The sequence below is a fragment of the Dermacentor albipictus genome, chromosome 2 (assembly GCF_038994185.2).
Source record: "Dermacentor albipictus isolate Rhodes 1998 colony chromosome 2, USDA_Dalb.pri_finalv2, whole genome shotgun sequence".
Classification (NCBI taxonomy): domain Eukaryota; kingdom Metazoa; phylum Arthropoda; class Arachnida; order Ixodida; family Ixodidae; genus Dermacentor; species Dermacentor albipictus.
Genome location: NC_091822.1, coordinates 94,482,594 through 94,502,246, shown reverse-complemented (window position 1 = coordinate 94,502,246; position 19,653 = coordinate 94,482,594). Strand labels below are relative to the sequence as shown.

At 43.4% G+C, this 19,653-nt stretch overlaps 1 protein-coding gene and 1 long non-coding RNA gene across 2 annotated transcripts; one reads left to right on the top strand and one right to left on the bottom strand.

Annotated features, from left to right (window-relative positions):
- Position 1: 1 nt before the first annotated feature.
- On the top strand, positions 2-4,576 carry LOC139055999 (uncharacterized). The gene is made up of 2 exons (XM_070533747.1): positions 2-298; positions 1,419-4,576. Exons 1-2 carry the CDS (start codon positions 277-279, stop codon positions 3,665-3,667), a joined length of 2,271 nt encoding a protein of 756 aa, XP_070389848.1. The 5' UTR covers positions 2-276; the 3' UTR covers positions 3,668-4,576.
- Positions 4,577-4,677: 101 nt separating this feature from the next.
- LOC135902694 (uncharacterized) lies at positions 4,678-11,060 on the bottom strand. The gene is made up of 4 exons (XR_010564571.2): positions 10,889-11,060; positions 10,313-10,530; positions 9,107-9,367; positions 4,678-8,487 (listed from the first exon to the last, which is right to left on the bottom strand). It is a non-coding gene; the product is annotated as an uncharacterized lncRNA (long non-coding RNA).
- Positions 11,061-19,653: the final 8,593 nt, after the last annotated feature.

Genomic DNA, 19,653 nt, shown 5'->3' with positions numbered 1-19,653 from the left:
CGCAAAATATGGTAAATCTGCGCCCACCCTGCGCCGAAGGCTGTACTCCGGTCCAGAAACGAAACTAATTAATCGAGTGCCGCTTATGTCACCATCGACAGCGGCATCGCTTGAGCTACCGTACTCGCGGCGCGCGCGGCAATCCGAGCCAAACCAAGCCTGATGGTGTTGCTGCTGTCAACTGCTGCTGTTGCTGCTATGGTCTTTGCGGCATGCGGTCGTGCGGTCGCCCTGAGTAGGATGTGCTAGCCCTCACCGTCGGCCGTCAACTACGCTATGGCGCTTGCAAAGCTGAAAGGTTGGTGCATCTATCATGCATTTTGTATTGCTTAAGTTTGCAGAGGCATAGCCAGCACGTTGTCTGCTGCTGTTCTATATGTCAAAAAATATGTGCCAACAGCGTAGGCAACAAAGCGGCAAACATGGCGGTCTGCTGTTCAGGAGCGATTGGCGTTCACCGCACGCGCTTCTTCTGCCTCGGCTGAACCACGTTGGCGCGATTTCAGGCGTGATGACGGCTGCGCGACGGGGACTAGCGATAAGTTTGGGTCGCGTGTGGGGAGGCGCGCGCTCGTTAAAAAAAAAAGCGGCTTGTCTGCCGAAAGCTCCTCAGGTTCAATATTTCACGGACGGAGGGAAGGTTCAGTCAAGCGACCAGTCGCGTTGGCCAATAAAAAAAAAAATTCGTATCTTTAACGTTTTAATTCCGCGCCGTTCTTCTAGCTACATATTAAGGCATCCAGAAAAAACGTTGCTTAGCTTAGTGAAACTCTAGTCGCTGTTTTCTCTCGGCGACGTCGCCCTGGGTGGTTTCAGCCGCGCTGCGATCACCAATTCTCGTCGCGTCGTTGCTCGCATACATACAGCTACTGAAGATGCCGCGTTAACTTGCTGTAATGTCTAGTGCACGGAGTTGAGTTTCTACCTTTTTATTTGACTGAAACATGCCTGCGTTATGCTTTAGAACTTATAATTTTAGCTGTTTGCGTGAGCTATTTCAGTCAGGACTATGGAACTGGCATGCTTGCTATGCCCGAACTTGCATGACAGCTAACGTATCGTGGCCGCTCGCAGCAATGATAATGCAAGCTGTTCACGGGGGCAGAAAGAGTTGAACAGAAAGGGAATCCAAAGGGCACGATGTTTTGTCTAGCGTCTCGGCGGGCCGCCGTTGTTTTTCTGCCAGGTTGAATTTGGACTTGTAGGCTCTGTTCTAATACAGGACAAAGGTTGAAGTGCTAAACTAAGAGATGAAGCGATCTTGCTAAACATTTGCGCATGTGAAAGAATTAGTTTTATTTCTGGTATATCGTGTAATGCTAAAATATCGGTAATGAGCAATTTAACCTTATTTTCTTTTAGCATAGCGTAAATTGCATTATTTAGTAGAAATGAGAAATTGCTTTTTTTTTGTGCAGGCCGCTCCACCAAGTTCAATCAGGACATTCTTCTCGAGACTGACCAAAATGGTGACAAAATATCACTGTGGTGCCGTCAAGCAAACGAAGCAACTGGCTTTTGTGTTTTGTGCGACAGCAGCATTAACTGCAGGCAGCACGGCGTAACGGCTATAAGGCGGCATGCCGCCACAAAGCGCCACATTGACTCTGCCAATCAGCACCGAGACACTTCAGGTGTCCTACAAAGACCGAAGACTACTCAGTCAACTCTGGAATTAACAAGCCAACGAAACATTCCACTGAATGACCAAGTGACACACGCAGAGACACTTTTTGTCCTTGGTATGACACTAAAGGGCATTCCGTATTCGTGGGCGGACACAGCAACTGACTTATATCCAAAAATGTTCCCGGATTCAGAAATAGCCAAGAAATTTTCCTGCAAGAGGTCCAAAACTTCTTACATTGTTTCTGACGGTCTGGGTTCATACTTCAAGAAGCTTGTGGTCGACGAGCTCAACAAGGCAGACGTGTTTTATTCTATTGCTATAGATGAAACCCCTATTCCAGAGCAAAGGTGCCAGCAGCTTGATGTGGTGGTTAGATATTTCTCTGACAAAGCGCAGCAGGTAGTAGTGGAGCACCTGCAGTCGTACCGGCTGGGTTCCGCAACAGCAGAAATTTTGGCAGGTGAGATCCAGAAAGCAATGATGGACCTTCCGCAGAAGAACTTCATTTGCTTTTTTACCGATGGTCCAAATGTAATGAAAAGCTTGAAAAAGAAAATGCAAGAGGCTTACCCGAATATCATCGACTTAGGAGAGTGCTGCCTGCACAAAGTGCACAACTCGTTTGCTCGAGGATTGAATGCCTTTGGGTCGGACATCGAAGGGGTTGTGATAGATGTTTATTACTTTTTTAAGAATTCAGCTGTGCAGAGCGCAGCAATGAAAGCGGAACAAGTGACACTTGGTCTTCCTGAAACTGTATTTTTGCGCCATGTGAGCTCAAGGTGGCTCACTTTGGGGCCTGCTGTTGATCGCTTGATAGAGCAGTATCCTGCTGTTAAGAAAGTGCTGCTGTCAGACACATCCCGTCGCACAGGAGGCCAGTTGCGTGAACGACTGAGGAAGGTGTTCTCTGACAAGACCTTCTATGCCAAGCTCCTCTTCCTTAGGAACGTTTCTGAAATTTTTGTTTCATTCCTATCACTGCTACAGGGAAGTGAACCACTGGTGCATCGACTCTATGAAGAGATGGTGTTTCTCGTTCAGAAGCTGCTTGGTCGCTTTATGAAAACCGAAGCTTACCGTACAGTTAACGGCAAGGACTTGCCACATTTGGATGTTCATTGTTCTGCAATGTGGAAGGCTGTTGTGGAAGTTGGTGGAGACACAGAAGCAGCTATGTCCCATTGGGAACCAGCCGAGAAAAAGGCTTTTCGGTTGGGTGCCCGAAGTTTCTATTTAAAAGCCACAGAACATCTGCTATCACGACTGCCCTTTGAGAACATGGCACTGCGAAGCCTACGTTGCCTTTCTCCTAAGGCCAGGGAGGAGGAGTCATCAGAAGCTGAAATGAGGTGCTTAGCTGCAAAGCTGCCTCAGGTGATACAGCCAAGGGAAATCTCAACCCTGATGGATGAGTATACAGTTTTTCAACTGGAGACAGTTGAAAGTGCTCCAAGGGTTGACAAATATTGGCAGGTCATCTTTGACTTAAAAAAGAGTGATGGCTCGCACAAGTATCCACTACCTAATAAAGTGGTAAAGGCTTTGCTGAGCATTCCCCATGGAAATGCAGATGTCGAAAGGGGTTTTAGTGAGAATCGTAGACTTCATGACAGGGCGCGGCTAACGGTAGAGAGCATCAATGGGATACGTCATATTGTGTCCTATGGCAAGCGTTTCGATAGTGACCCCTGCCGTTTCAGCATTACGCCTGAGGTTGTTAGAGTTGTGCGAAACGCAAAGAAACTGTACTCTGAACGCATTGCTTCTGAGGAAGAGCAGTCAGCGAAGCGGCAACGCAAGGCAGATGAGGCAGGCTCGAGCAGCGGTGATCAAGCAGACCTTCAAAAGGAAGTAGAAACCGCAAGGAAGATGCTAACAAATGCTGAACTTTTAATTAGCCGTGGCCTCAAGTCAAAGGACTTTGCTGACATTGAAAGTGGCAATTCTCTTCTGGCTGAGGGCAAATCTCGACTTGCAGTGTCCCTTCAAAAGATGGCTGATAGTAAAAGGAGAAAAGTGGCTGCACGCACGTGAAGTACTTTTCCGGGGTTTCACAGTAGTTTTGTGGACACAAGCCTGACTGATGTTGAAACTTGTGCGAATTTTCTTCATTGGACTTTTTAGTTGGCAGTTTATTAGAGCACATAACCAGAATTTTCTTCATATTTATTGTTGTGCTTCTGTATATTCATAATGCCTGCTTAAACTTAGAAGATATGTTTTCATCAATGGAGTTCTCTGTCAAGGTACTATTGTTCCCGCCGTGGTATGTTTAGGTCCGCACAGTTAGTCATGCAGTTTCACTCAAGTGAGTGTATTCTGTGCAATTTTTTTCCTTTTTTGTTAAAGGTTTTTTCGCTAGTCAAGCTGCTTCACTTATTGCTATACACACAGTTAACTAGTCCTGTTGTTTCACTGAAGTGAGTGTATTCTCTGGTATGTTTTGTAAAAGGCTTCTTCTCTAGTCATGCTGCCCACTTGGCTGAGTGTATTGCTTAGTTTTGTAAAAAGGTTGTTCTCTAGTCATGCTGCCCCTCATTACTGGGTTCCTTGCTTTATTATCAACAAGGTTTGCTTGCTAGTAATGTTGCCTCACTAGGATAATTGTATTCCTTGGTTTGTCTCGTACGAGGATTGTTCTTTAGTCACGTTGCCTCACTATTTTGAGTATTCCTTTCTGTAAAACGTTTGTTCACAAGTCGTGCTAGTCCCATGAGCATATATTCATTTCTTTGTTTCATGACAGCTTTATCAGTCACATTGCCTCACCCATGTGAGTGTATTCTATTTCCTTTGTGAAAGGCCACTGTTGTGATATTTAATCATGAGGATCTGTTCTTGTGATCTTTCCTGTACAAGTACGTGCAAATATTTGCCCAAGCTGCTGTGATAGTCTTGTTGCCTTAAGACATTTTATAATAAAGTGCAATAATTGTATATTTACACATTGTTTGTCTGAAAACTTTAGTTAAAGCTAGACTAACTGGTGGTATTAATAATTAAAATAGGTGGCGTTTGTTATATTTTGGCTATGATAGAACACCACTCGGCATTTCTTGCTTTCCTATTGCTTGCTGTGAAAGCTGCACATATGTTTTGCAATTGTTTCAACAGACACCCGCTTCGAACGCTCGTTTTACTGCTCCGAAAAGCAATTTTGCCTGCTCCGAAAGCCCCATTTTACTGCTCCGAAAGCCCATTTTACTGCTCCAAAAGGCGTTTTTGCCTGCTCCGAAAGCCAGTTTTACTGCTCCGAAAAGCATTTTTGCCTGCTCCGAAAACTGCTCCGAAATGGCCAAGGCCAGTATCATCACTGATTCTGGTTTCCCTGATGTCATTGAGTCTGGTGATAAAATACTTGCAGACAAGGGATTTCCTGGAATACGTACAGTTATTGGTGAACGAAACGCTGTACTTGTCATGCCCCCATTTTTACACGGCCCTCAGTTCAGTGCTCAAGAAGTTAGGGACACACATAACATTGCACAAGTGCGAGTTCATGTGGAGAGGATGATCCAGAGAATTAAAGTGCATAACATCTTAAACAGGGTGCAAATTGAAATGATAGCACTCATGACAGACGTGTTTCACGTGTGCTGTGTGCTGGCGAACCTTCAGCCTCCAATAATTAAGTTCAGTTAAATCACTGAGAATCAAGTCATCTAGCGTAGCAACTGCCTCATTTAACAGATCATTTTTGTCAATATCCACAAGGTGGGGGAAGGTTCACAAAACAAAAATTAGTAAATGGCAGCCACACCTTCATGCCTAGCAGCAGACTGTTCCTGCTGCGTCTGTGCATGCTCCGACGAAATGCAGTTATTTTCAAGTACAAATGGAGAAAAAGAGCCTTGTATGTGTGTTGCACTAGAAATGGCTTATATATTTGTTTTATAATAGTAAGCTGTTGGGTTAGTTGGTTTGACATGATTTTTGCAAAGGGTAGTGCAGAAGCGTTGCGGAAAAAGGAGACGTGGACAGGAAAGACACTCACTTGCAACTAAGTATATTTTCAGAGACAAACCACCAGGAACGTTATTGCATATGCACTGCCATCGAGAATCATGAAAAAAAAGTTTACAATTTCTTTTGCATATAAAAATCGCCTAACAATGGGACATGCATCACTACATCAATAATGACAGCAAGTGTAGGTGATGGATAGCAACGAGGCCACGTGCAAGTGGGCCGACAGAAATCATTTCAAAGAACCTTCGGGGAGAGGGGGACAGTGGAGGAGGCCTAGAAACTTCAGCCAAGGGTGAGGAATGTAAATTCCTTATCCATCTGATGCACTGACGGGGCACTAATACATAGGTTAGCGCAACGTTTCACTGCACCCCTTGGCGAAAATCTTGTCTACTCGACACAGTTAATATTGAAATGAGTGCTGCAACATCTGTGGAAGTAATCCTGTTGTGTGTTGCTACTCCACAAGGTTTAATATAATTAGCATATAAGTGGCGCCTTGACGTGACCGTCGTAGGATATTATGTTTTTTTTCATTTGTTCGACTTGTACAGCAAAATACCATGCTAGGATGCACTGTACAATATGTGAACTTATTCCGCTACTGTTATTGCTTCTATGTTTGCGCCGAACACATTTGTGTTCGTCATATGTGCAGTCTGCAGTAAGGCAACAATTTGTTTGTCATCGCTTTTGTTTCACAACAGAATTTGTTGTGTCCACTAGTTCTCAATTCTTGATGTTATAGTTATTCCTCTTCAATTTCATTAGCTTGCTTTGTTTACATTGTATGTATATTTCATCATGTGTTTTATTTATTTTGACCTGAATTCGGGCACTACATTTGTGCAATGAGAAATTATATATGCACTATCAGAAGAAATTGTAAACAATTTCAGAACAGCAGTGCCTCATTGTCTTCAGGTTCACCTACCTTTTTAATAAGATTCATTTACTCCCAAGACGTACACTTGGCACTCCTCTGTGCATGGAAACTGGCTAGAGTATGCTCACACATTGCACACATAACAGGCGTTATGATCTGTTTCTTTCCTGTTCGCATGTCAAATTTAAGTTGATACATTATTCACGGATTTTCTCTGTACATGATTCAAGGTGCGTACATTTAGACAGTGAAAACTAATTACATTGGCCGATACTGTTGTTGAGCAACTGCTCTAGTCGGACAAAGAGCACCTGTCTTGCTTGAATCCTGTCACCGGTGTTTGCAGATTTAAGACACCAGAAAGTTGTACTCACTTTTAATCTGCCAATAAACTTTGACACATGTGGACATTTCACAATCAGTATTTATTGTTCCCACTTCATTTCACAAGCATGAATATGTGGGTGCAGTTTTCTTTCACCATGTAAAAGGAAAAGGTGTTGCCTGAGATCAGAAAATTCAATGCACAAACTTCCCTCATAAATTTTCTAATGCTTATTAGACGTACATGAGCACTTATAGCTTGCGTAACTAACAAAGCTTGACTAGGAAACACAAGTGAGAAGCAAAAGCTAAGAGATCACAGTATGCATGATTACACTTCACAAAACATCATTGTTTGCAAAATAAAAGATTAGTTTGGTTGATTGCCTAAAGAATAAATACACCAATTTACCATGCGTGACAAGATGCATACAGAAAATTCAGATGAGCATTCACTCCGGTAATACTAATACCACTGAAGAAACAAAAAACTGCAGCACCACGCATCCGTGACCCTGGTGACTTGTATCGCAGGAGGCTTGAATGAAGTACAGATAATGCTTTGCTATGAAATGAATATGAGGACAGGCAGAAGCAAGTAAACAAAGGTCACTTTTTGCACAATGACTAGTCTGGTTGGTTGCCTAAAGAATAAATACACCAATTTACCATGCGTGACAAGATGCATACAGAAAATTCAGATGAGCATTCACTCCGGTAATACTAATACCACTGAAGAAAAAAAAAAACTGCAGCACCACGCATCCGTGACGCTGGTGACTTGTATCGCACGAGGCTTACATGAAGTACAGATAATGCGTTGCTATGAAATGAATATGAGGACAGGCAGAAGCAAGTAAACAAACATCACTTTTTGCACAATATGACTAGTCTCGTTGGTTGCCTAAATAATAAATACATCAATTTGCCATGCGTGACAAGATGCGTACAGAAAATTCAGATTTATATCTCTCTACCCGTGGCGTTTTGCTGGAGTGTGTCCTTAAGTTGCCCACAAATTGCAGTAACACAGTGGTTATGGTGTGTTGCTGCTAAGCACAAAGTAATGCGTCTGATCCACTGATAGTACCAAAACGCTTATGCCATACGGTGCACTATATTTACAAGTAAATAACATGAGGGAAGACTTTCTGTCTCTCGGAAAAAATAAAAAATTGCACATATAATAGCAAGTGTTTCAACGCTTGTATACCAAGCGTTGAAAAACCCTATTCAGTAAATAGAAGTAGCACTCTAGAGTGAGGCATCATTCATTCTACTAACTTTGTTGCCTTACAAGTTCACACAAAATCCACTGAAAATAAAATTGTTCAAGAGTTGGAATGGCCTCTTGAAGGAAAGCATCATCCCTACCGACAACCATGGTCATGCTCTGCATCTTTGAATATACAAAGAAGAAACACTGCTTTGCATTAAGCGGGTACATCAAAATCTGGACCTGTGTATAGTATCTGTGCGACTTCCTTACTATGGGGTTTCCATCAACATGATGCACATAGTCAAGGATGCTGTGCCCTGAATCGTCAAAAATCCCTCTGTCAATGCATTTGTATGGGCACTTTATCTCTAGCAAGCATGTCTCGCCAGAGAGAGAAAAAATTCCATCAGGGCTTCCACAAAGCCATGGCTGTTGCGGGTGAAATAACAGGCCCACCTGAAATGTAATTTTTTTGCTTATTTGTGTTACGCAGTCAAAAATTGTTGCACAGATTATTTCTTTCCCCATTACTTATTTCAATATTGTCAACATTTCCTTGAGCTTCCTAACAGTCAAGATGTATATTTAGGCTACTTGTTTCATATCCGTAATAAAACAGCGCCAGAGAACACAAGGGACCAGACGAAGAAAAATATGTACATGTACACATGGTGCCAAAATAATGGGTTAATAAAACATGTTTTACAACATTAGTACAATTTGACTAAGATGTATAAAAGAAGCACAGTGCGAGACTGGGATAGTTGGTAATCCATGACGAGGTGCACAGCGCAACAATGGACTGAAGGGCACAACAAAGGCAAGCACTTGCCTCCCTCGTGCCTTTCAGGTCCACTGTCATGCTGTGCACATCAGCATAAAAGAGGACAATGTACTTTGCCATGTTGTCAGTTCACCTATAGACTGCCTGCGACAATATGCAGAACGATATGAGACGACATGTACTGTAACAATAAACATTGCATAGTTGAAAATGATTCCAACTATTGTTTTTTTTATTTATCACAAAATAGGCTGTACTTAGCTCTCCAGATAACGCAAGTGACGTGCTCACCTCTGTCACCGTGACACCACGCTGCTGCTCAAAGTCCTTCCTGGCCACTGGCTCCATACGTATTCGTAATATAGAACACACACATGTAATTTATATTGCTTAATTAGATCCAACAATGTTAACGTACCATATGTTGTAGCCTCGGACGAAAAAAAACTGGACTTGAAAACGCTGTGAACAATCTCTTTAGGGCCTCTGCGGGTACGCAAAATTGTATGAGCTGCAGTGCTGCTGATGCGCACTTTGCGTTCCTTGTGCCACCTGCATAGACGTATATATACACAACATAAACATAACGAAACGGACATGTCAGAAATATACATATGCAATGCTTTCTGAACCATTGTTACCTCGGACAACTTGACTGCCGAACAGTCAGCACGCATAGCTCATTAACCGACTCGCATACAACGAAATCGTTGTAAAAAGCCCTCTCCTCTGGTGTCAGCGCTTGCAGATGGTTCCTTGGGGCTATGGTTACTTTTGTAAAGTCACCTAGCACGTCCAGCATGTGAAGTGGTCTATGGGGTCACTTAAGCAGTATGTTAAGCTTTTGATGCAGCAATGCTCTTCGATCCTATTCGAAAATTCGATGAAGAATTTCGCCACGCCTAATCTCCGCTTCACTTTTCTCCATCTCCTTAAGTACAGTTGTAAAAGGGGATTCAATGCCCCCGAAATGTTGAGTGACGTAGGTAGGCGGCAGCTCTGCAGGCTGCTTGTTTCCCACAAAGGGACTGTTGTTATCTGCAAACAGGAGGACATGAAAGAGGATAGGGCATTAAAATAATGCACAGAAAGACGGATTTGACTTCGTACAGGAGTAGATTTCGAGCGAAGAAGCGGGAAGGAAAACACTGCTTACTTGGTTATGTCAGGTTGCACAGTAAAAAGGATACACTTTCCCTCATAAGTGACCCATCTTTGGTTCAAGCAAGAAAATTCTAAAGGCATGTTTTAATTGCACTTCGTGAAATAAAAAATAGCAATTATGTGCGTGTATATAGTAATGAACACTGCATGAGTAATCAAGAGTTCTTTTTCGTAAATTTGTATTGCTATGATGCTTTAGCGAAAAACTCGGCTGTTTCTATTCACGTGTAGACTGCACAGAAAAAATTCGGAGCGCGTACGTAACACAAGCTAGGATAAAAAGGCTAAATAATATAGCGAAAGCACATAGAACAGAAAGCAAGAGCACCCTACCTCCAAACAGCTTTCTCAGTGGCACTTTGTCGTCATGGTCGGGCTTCGTCGATGGTTTCCCCCATGACTGCGGACCGCTCGTACACGACACGTCCTCGTGCAGCTTGATGTAAAATACCACCGCTGCGCAGTGTTTACAGTCACCGAGGGCGCCGTAATGGCACGTACACGTCCCCTTCAGTATAGTTCGAGGCGCGATCGACAGCTGTAAACGAAGACTGCGAACGAAATAAAGAGGTGAGCGTTAGGCATGACGCGCGGTGGCACACGCATACGTAGTACATCGCGAACGAACTGTCGACGGGAACGAAAGCGTGAGCGTGCGGCACGGAAGCGAGGTGCAAGTACACTTCTGATACGTAGCGCACGATAAACGAGAACAAAAAAGAAAGAGAGACGGACGGGGACACAAGCCTTCCCTTTTGTTCTTGCTTATCGTTCACAACTCGCCAAAACTTCTAGAAGTGAGATATGCAAGGCACGTTCGAAGTAATTAGGCTACAAATGACAGTTGAAAAAGCTCTACAGCCGTATGTGCACACTCAAGTGCAATAAAATAATTATTTGTCAACTTACTTGGAGTTCGGCGTCGTAAGCCTGCTTGCTTTGTTGTGACAAGCACTTCGCCGAGATGTCCGTGCGGTTCACCTCTCTGACACGATACACATGATTGTTGTCGTAAAGCTGGCGTCCTTTTTCAAGCGTCGATGGTCGGAAATGAGCCTCGACGTTTTCAATTGCCTTAAAACCGCTATGCAGCACAACCGACATGATTGAAGCGAGTGCCGCAAAAGCATGCCGTCGTAGAAGCGGCCGCCTCAGTGTTTTGCAGAACTGACACGATGGCGCTGATGGCTGAGCCGATCGCTGCGCCGCCTGACAATTGCAAGGTGCCCATAGAACTACTGCCGTAGATCTGAATGTATTCGATTATATGATTTGTATAATAATGTCGCATGTTTGAACCCTTTTTTGTTAGTTAATATTTCTAATACTGTAGACCTTGTTGCTTCATTTCATTTTAACCTGTTGTTTCGAAGATGTATAATTGGTATAATTTTTAGTACTCCCCAGTTCATGTTATTGGTTTTTTTCTTTTTCTTTGTGCTTGTCAAAATTAACAGTGTTCGGCATACGTATGTTTTAACGTTACATCATGTGTACAATGAATTTGCGGTGTATTGTATTTTTCATCACCTGCCTGTACCTGCCCACCGAGCCCTATGTAATACCCTCAGACGTGAGAGGCTTTAGGGGTATGTTGTGTAAATAGATAAAAATAAGCATAGCATAGTGTGGGTATAGATCAGTTGGTGATTGATGATGTTGGGAACTTACTGCAAGCATAACACGAGACTTGAACAACGGGACAACAGGAACCGCGTCGTACTGTCCCTTTCTTTAAGTCTCCTGTTTTCCTTGCGGTAACTTCCCAAAATCTGTAATTAAAAATAAGGCACTTTACAGACGGTTGAAACTCAAAATAATGGGGCAGGGATTTCCAACCTGCAACTTCTGCTAAGCTGCTCATCTCGCAAACATGCAGAATAGGCGGCGTAGCGCGCTAAATATACAATCACTGTCCCGGCTCTCTCTCTGCATTTGGACCACCTGGGGTTCTTTAACGTTCACCTAAATCTAAGTCCACGGGTGTTTTCGCATTTCGGCCCCATCGAAATGCGGCCGCCGTGGCCGGGATTCGATCCCGCGACCTCGTGCTCAGCAGTCTAACACCATAGCCACTGAGCAACCACGGCGGGTACAGCCATAATATATGAGAGCGCTCGCAAAAAAAAAAAAAGAATGCGATGGCTATTTTTGAGAACAAAATTTCCGTAATACGTGTGAGTGCGTCGTAGAGAACGGAACGAACACAACTGAAAAAAAAAATTCGGTTATCATCCCCTTTCTCGAAAAAGCAAGAGAAAACAGGCTAACGCCGCAATACGACCTCGCCGTGTCACGCCGCACGACGTTTATAGATATATAACCGCGGCCGGTACTTCAAAGTTATTAGCTACATCATGAATGCAGTATGCATGGCACACTCTTAGCACGGTAACGTTTATTAAAGGGGTATATTCTCAGTTTTGTGCATCTTTAATCTATAGGTTAAACATCAACCTTTACAAATTTAACTTCTAATAATGGTAAGTAGGCGTGCACCTAAACACCAGGTTACAACACTTTTACATCTTGTATAGGCATACAGTATTGAGCGCCTTTGCCTAAATATAGAGGTTACTTGCTACAGCATACCGGTTGAACCATTAACATGTTTACACAAAGCGGCTTGCTGGGGTTCCCAGATGGACACCGCGCTGCGCATGCTCCGTATAGCCGGTGTCGCCTAGCAACGGGGACGCGGCTCTTCTTTCTTTCGGGCTTCTTTCTGCTTGCGCCTCTTCTTTCTTACGCGCTTCTTTCTGCGGCCGTATTAGGCAGCCTACAACCATGCGCGGAGGACGCCCCTCGGCCAGTCCTTTTCGGAGGCTGTCTTCACACGCGCTTGCGCTTCGAAATAGTTCGCGAGTCCACCTCGTGCGGTTCCAGGGCTAAGTGTGTCACTGTGTCCCTCTCAGTCCAAGAAAAAAAAATAAGCATTGAGTTTTGCAGGCAACTTAGACCTTACGCGTACGGCGACATCTCCTGTTCGACCTCCAGGATATGATGACAAAATAATGCCACATACTCCCCAAAAAGGCGCAACAAAGGCGAGCGCGGGAGCCACAGAAATTTCTTTACTTTCGAATAATATATTGTAAGTGACAGACTCATATTCTTTTCGGTTACAATTGTGCTGCTGCTAACCAATGAGTGAGGCAAATTTACGCCTTACGGACGTCAAGTGTTCCGACCGTTAGGTCGCGCTGTTGCTGTTTTTCTTCTCCTGCACAAAAATTTGTGTTTACTCCGTGGATTGCTCCTGAGGTATCATTTAGCATGTGAAAATTAAAAAAAATGAATTTCAGCTGACTGATTTTCTTTTTAAATTTTTGCATGCTGGATGATACCTTTGGAGCAATTCACACAGTAAACGTAAATGCATACGCGATGGGAGAAACACAGCAACAGCACGGGTCAAGGGTCCGAATGATTGACGTTGTTCACGGGCAAAGCAAAAATTTATTTTATTAATTGCTTAACAGCTACACAATTGTACCCAAAAAGAGTATGCGCCTGTCACTTATTATGCCATTCGTAAGTAAATATCTGTTTTCCCGCGCTCACCTTTATTGTGCTTTTTGAGGGGTAGACTGCATTTTTTGCCACTTGTCATGGTGATCTTTGGCCAAACCTGGCCTTTGCGCCATAAATTACCACACATTATCATCATCCATACTAGACTATTGTACAAATCGATGTATTTTACCATATACGTGTCCTAAATCACAGGAATCGTTGCGACTAAGCTAAAGCGCGATGCTCGTAACAGCCCGTGTTTGTTATAAAGCCAGGGGCTCAAAATGAAGCTTCAACCCGCCGTGGTTGCTCAGTGGCTATGGTGTTAGGCTGCTGAGCACGAGGTCGCGGCATCGAATCCCGGCCACGGCGGCCTTATATTGATGGGGGCGAAATGCGAAAACACCCGTTTACTTAGATTTAGGTGCACGTTAAAGAACCCCGGGTGGTCGAAATTTCCGGAGTCCTCCACTACGGCGTGCCTCATAATCAGAAAGTGGTTTTGGCACGTAAAACCCCATAATTTAATTATTTATAGAAACTTCACGCACTGTTCTTTCAATCCTAGAAGGTAGTCGCGTTGATTGCAATGTGCAATAATTTTTGTTAGCATCCTTCGCGTTGTTCCCACTCACGAATGTTGGAGCAACTAGCCGATCTCGCAACATTATTTCGTATAAAAATGTTTTGATGGATGTGTGGTAGCACACATCTGTGACAAATCGCTAGTCTACACCAGCGTGCTGTTAACCCGCCACCAGCACCGCCATTCCGTGTAACTTAAGAATTTGTTTATAGAAACGAATAAATACGAACTTTGCGAAAGGGAAAGCTGTATCGCTAGTTGCATAGAAAAAAAAACCTATTGTGGTTGTTAACGAAATATGAAGTGACCGGTATTGCTCAGTTTTTAGCTTCATGATGATTACATTATTCACGCTAGCCACACAGATGGTTTGCCAAACCTTTTACCTAGCAAGGGAAATATCTACATGGTAGAAAACTCATACCTCACAGTTGTGCTGGATTCTCCGGGTTGTTGCCAGCACGATCTCATTCTGGGTCCTTTCCATGTTGGAGCAACTAGCCGATCTCGCAACATTATTTCGTATAAAAATGTTTTGATGGATGTGTGGTAGCACACATCTGTGACAAATCGCTAGTCTACACCAGCGTGCTGATAACCCGCCACCACCACCACCAGCACCGCCATTATGAAATAATTCTGTGTACGCTTCCGTGCATCTTAAGAATTTCTTTATAGAAACGAATAAATACAAGCTTTGCGAAAGGGAAAGCTGTATCGCTAGTTGCATAGAAAAAAAAAACCTATTGTGGTTGTTAACGAAATATGAAGTGACCAGTACTTCGCAGTTATTAGTTACATCATGATTACAGTATTCACGCTAGCAGCAGAGATGGTTCGCCTAACATTTTACCTAGCAAGGGAAATATCTACATGGTAGAAAACTCATACCTCACAGTTGTGCTGGATTCTCCGGGTCGTTGCCAGCAGGATCTCATTCTGCGTCCTTTCCATGTTGGAGCAACTAGCTGATCTCGCAACATTATTTCGTATAAAAATGTTTTGATGGATGTGTGGGAGCACACATCTGTGACAAATCGCTAGTCTACACCAGCGTGCTGTTAACCCGCCACCACCACCAGCACCGCCATTATGAAATAATTCCACGTACGCTTCCGTGCATCTTAAGAATTTCTTTAGAGAAACGAATAAATACGAGCTTTGCGAAAGGGAAAGCTGTATCGCTAGTTGCATAGTAAAAAAAAAAAAACTGTTGTGGTTGGTAATGCAACATGAAGTGACCTAAACTTTAGAAGTAAAAAACAGCAATCTATCGACCACTAAGGAGTCATATCTGGCTCGTAATATCGCATGAGCAAACAAGAACCACACGTGGATCGGAGCGGGAGGCAGTTGATCTAGTATGGTCTTTTCCAAGCCAACGGCGACAAAAAACGAGACATAAAAAGTACCGTGTACGCTTCACTATCAAACTATCCACAACATAACACACTTCAAATGCCTAAGGCCCAGTCAGTGATAAAACCCGCACGACTATGGCAAGAATGACCAACGAATAACACGGAAAAAACATGAAAAAGGCGTCTAACTACAGCGTCTGCGTCAAAACTAAAATCTCTAATAGTCACTCACCTAAAAAATTGATAAAACATGTGACCGCGCGAAAAATGAACCACTTGACAAACAATGAAATGGACAGAAGAGTTGAATGATAGAGGTCTAAAGAACAACGTCTGCGTCAAAAAAGAAATTCAACAAAAGCTTGAGAGCCACTGGAAAATCGTAAACAAAATAAAAACTAGTTACATAAAAGGGAGACAGACGGAAAAACCATATGGAATCACTCTAACATGAGGCCTGAATGAAACCTTCTAAAAAAGTCGTCTCCTTGTCACTAAGCATAACGGACGGCCTGCTGACGCATGCGTTTCCCTCTTTCTTGATGAAATAGGCTTCCACAATTTCCCGCTCGAACCTGTCTTTTCCAAACTTCAAAAATTTAGTTTTGTCAAACTGAGGGCGGCAATTAGTGCAGTCTCTACAATGCTCGGCAAGGAAACTCCCTTCATTGTTGGACAGATTACGACAACGTTCCATTGCACGCCTATTGAAACATCGACCTATTTGACCGATATAGCTGCGACCACAGCTTAGAGGGATTTGGTGGACGACACGTGTCTTGCATTCAGTGAATTTCTTCTGATGCTGAATCGAACAAGCCGGGCGTTTCTCTCGGTTTCATTCAGGCATCATGTTAGATAGATTCCATTTGGTTTTTCCGTCTGTCTTCCTTTTATTTAAGTAGTTTTTATTTTGTTGACGATTTTCTAGTGGCCCTTAAGCTTTTGTAGGACTTTATTTTGATGCAGACGTTGTTCTTTAGGCCTTTATCGTTTTACTGTTCTGTCCGTTTCATTGTTTGTCACGTGGTTCATTTTTCGTGCGCTCACATGTATTATCAATTTTTTTAGGTGAGTGACTATTAGAGATTTTAGTTTTGACGCAGACGCTGTAGTTAGACGCCTTTTTTATGTTTTTTCCGTGTTACTCGTTGGTCATTATTCCCATAGTCGTGCGAATTTTATCACTGACTGGGCCTTAGGCGTTTGAAGTGTGTTATGTTGTGGATAGTTTGATAGTGAAGCGCAGACGGTACTTTTTATGTCTCGTTTTTTGTCGCCGTTGGCTTGGAAAAGACCATACTAGATCAATTGCCTGCCATGCTGATCCACGTGTGGTTCTTGTTTCCTCATTCGATATTATGTACCAGATATGATTCCTGAGTGGTCGATAGATTGCTGTTCGTTACTTCTAAAGTTTAGTGCGTGACTCGGCGGGAATAAGATACATAAGGTAGGCTTGTTGCGGAAATAAACTTAGTTGCGAGTGGTGCCGGTACTGTGGCTTGTGTTCTTCTTCTTGAGTCCTTGTCTTCTGCGCCTTGCCTTCACTACTTCAGTCTGTGACATATAGGTTAGTATGCACCAACGTGCTGATAACCCTCCACAACCACCAGCACCGCCATTATTAAAATATTCCGCTGATGCTTCCGTGCAACTTAAGAATTTCTTTGTAGAAAGGAATAAGTAAGAGCTTTACGAAAGGGAAAGCTGTATCGCTAATTGCATAGTAAAAAAAAATAAGCTTTTTTTCGTAGAGTAGTTTGCTGGGCCAGTTGGTGCATGGTGAACGTATAATGGTTTCCAGGAAGTACGGACGCGAGCACAAGTAGAAACGGACAAGACAACGCTGGATTTACAGCTGAATTTTTTCTCAAAAGTTTCCACAAATCTCCCCCACGCATGCTTATACACCCAAGAACAATAACAAGGTTTTTTAGTCAATAATCAACGAAGTTATGCACGTACACAAAAGCGAAGTGACACACCTTCCCGACAAAGGCAACAACACGTGGGTTAACATGATAAATTTAGAAATTGAATTTCTTTATCATTGCTATGAACCGAAGGTTCACTCACACATGTATGCGCGCCCAACTTTTTTATGTGGAACGCTTCGGTAATTTCTTTTTCCAGTTTACAGCGCTCTCTCACACTTCATATCACTGAGAAAGAACTTCAATTTTTGAATTTATTATGTTAATTGAAGTGTCGTTGCCTTTGTCGGGAAGGTGTGTGACTTCGCTTTTGTGTACATGTATAACTTTGTTGATAATTGACTACAAACCTTGTTATTGATTTTGAGTGTATACGCATCCGTGGCGGAGACTTGTGGAATGTTTTCTAAACTTCAGGTGTAAATAAAGCTATCGCGGTTGCTAACGAAATATGCAGCGACCGATACTTCTCGGTTATTAGCTACATCGTGATTGCAGTATTCACGCTAGCCACAGAGGTGGCTTGGCTACCACTTACCTAACAATCGAAATATCCACATGATATTAACTCATGCGTCCAAGTTGTGCCGGATTCTGAGGGTCTTTGCCACCAGCATCTTTGTCCGCGCCCTTTGCATGTATGGAGGAACTAGCCAATCCCGCAACATTAATTCGATTAAGAATGATTTGTTGAATGTGTGGTAGCACACATCAGTGACAAATCGCTAGTCTACACCAGCGTGCTAATAACCCGCCACCACCACCGCCATTATGAAAACATTCCGCGTACGCTTCCGTGCAAGTTAAGAATTTCTTTCTAGAAATGAATAAATAAGCGCTTCACGAAAGGAAAAGCTGAATCCCTAATTTCATAGTAAAAAGAAATATCGCGGCTGTTAAGAAACTGCGAAGCGACCGGAATTTGTCAGTTATAAACTACATCATGATAATATCATTCATAGTCGCCGCAGATACGGTTCGGCTACGATCGACCTAGGAAGGGAAAGATACACGCTGTAGAAAACTCATACCTCCCAGTTGTGCCGAATTCTCCTGGTCTTTGCCAGCAGGATCTTCAGAAGTAGCCACTTCCGAAGATCGCGGCTACGACGCTTGAGAGCTCGAAGCTTCTCCACGGCCAGCCGCTCCACATCGTTCACGTTCAGCGCCATGGCAAGAGAGCACCTGCGACAAAAATCACACGGTCACTTTCAGTGGTACACACAGCAAGGAACCGAAGAGCACAGTGGGCAGCCACAGCATGAAAAAAAACTAGCGCTGTGATCGGTGCGTACTGCCCCCTTACCCAATGGGAAAGGGCAATGAGTTGAGGGGAAAACTCGCCCCTCGTTTTTAAAGCGAAGCTTTCTTTGTGTCTTCGATGTTCCCCCTGCTGCTGTCAGGCACGCCGCGTTCGGGCGGGGGGAGGGGGATTGTCCTTGGGTGTGTATACATGACAGAAATGAGTCAGAGAGGAAAGGCGAAGCTAGAAAGTCGTTTTCACCCCACCGCGTCGAATGTGCACAATGCCCCCGTAGCTCATTGGACGTGACCACATTAACCTCTTGACAGCTATAATTATCCGTGACTTTCCTCAGCTGCATTCCAGAAACAGCAGCGCTGCCCTTTCTACGAAGGTGTCAGTCAGGAGGGGACGTAGGTAGAACTGTAGGGAGAAGAGGCAGTTCCTATAGAAGGGACGAGGGGGGGGGGTGAGCTGACGTGAGAAGGCAACAAGATGGCGGTTTCGGGGAAAGTGAATAAGCTCAAATTCAAGGTACAGTACTGTAGGTTCCAACTATTTCTGAAAAATGAACAGTGTGCAGATATTTCAAGGGGAAAAGGCAGTTATTACAGTGACTGGGCCCGGCCCTTTAACATCTGCCCTGCAGTGACGGGCCCGGCTGTATTGAGCATTCATTCTGTTATGCTCAAATCAACTAAACATATTGCAATTAGAGTTAATGTCTCAGCTTAAAACAGCTATCTACGTAAACAGCTGTTGTGAAACGCAATCGTGCTTTCCGTGTGTCCATATTTCTGTGATTGTCACATACTACCGGAAGTACTGCCACCGGAAATTTTAGCTTGCCTCCTGTACATAATGCGTGTGAATTTGTTGGAGTTATGACATGGAACAACATACCATACAAAATAAAAGAAACGAAATTTCTGGAAAGCACTAAAATCATATTTATTAGGTATGAACCACTGGTTTGGTGCCTGTATTCTTGCTTGGCGTTCAGTTCTTTGCGGTTTGAAAATAATGTAATT

What these genes read in the sequence shown, in the direction of transcription:
- LOC139055999 (XM_070533747.1), top strand. Translation starts at nt 277, where the DNA reads ATGGCGCTTGCAAAGCTGAAAG. An exon ending in GGCGCTTGCAAAGCTGAAAG is followed by an intron (nt 299 to 1,418) that starts GTTGGTGCATCT and finishes TTTTTTGTGCAG; the next exon opens with GCCGCTCCACCAAGTTCAAT.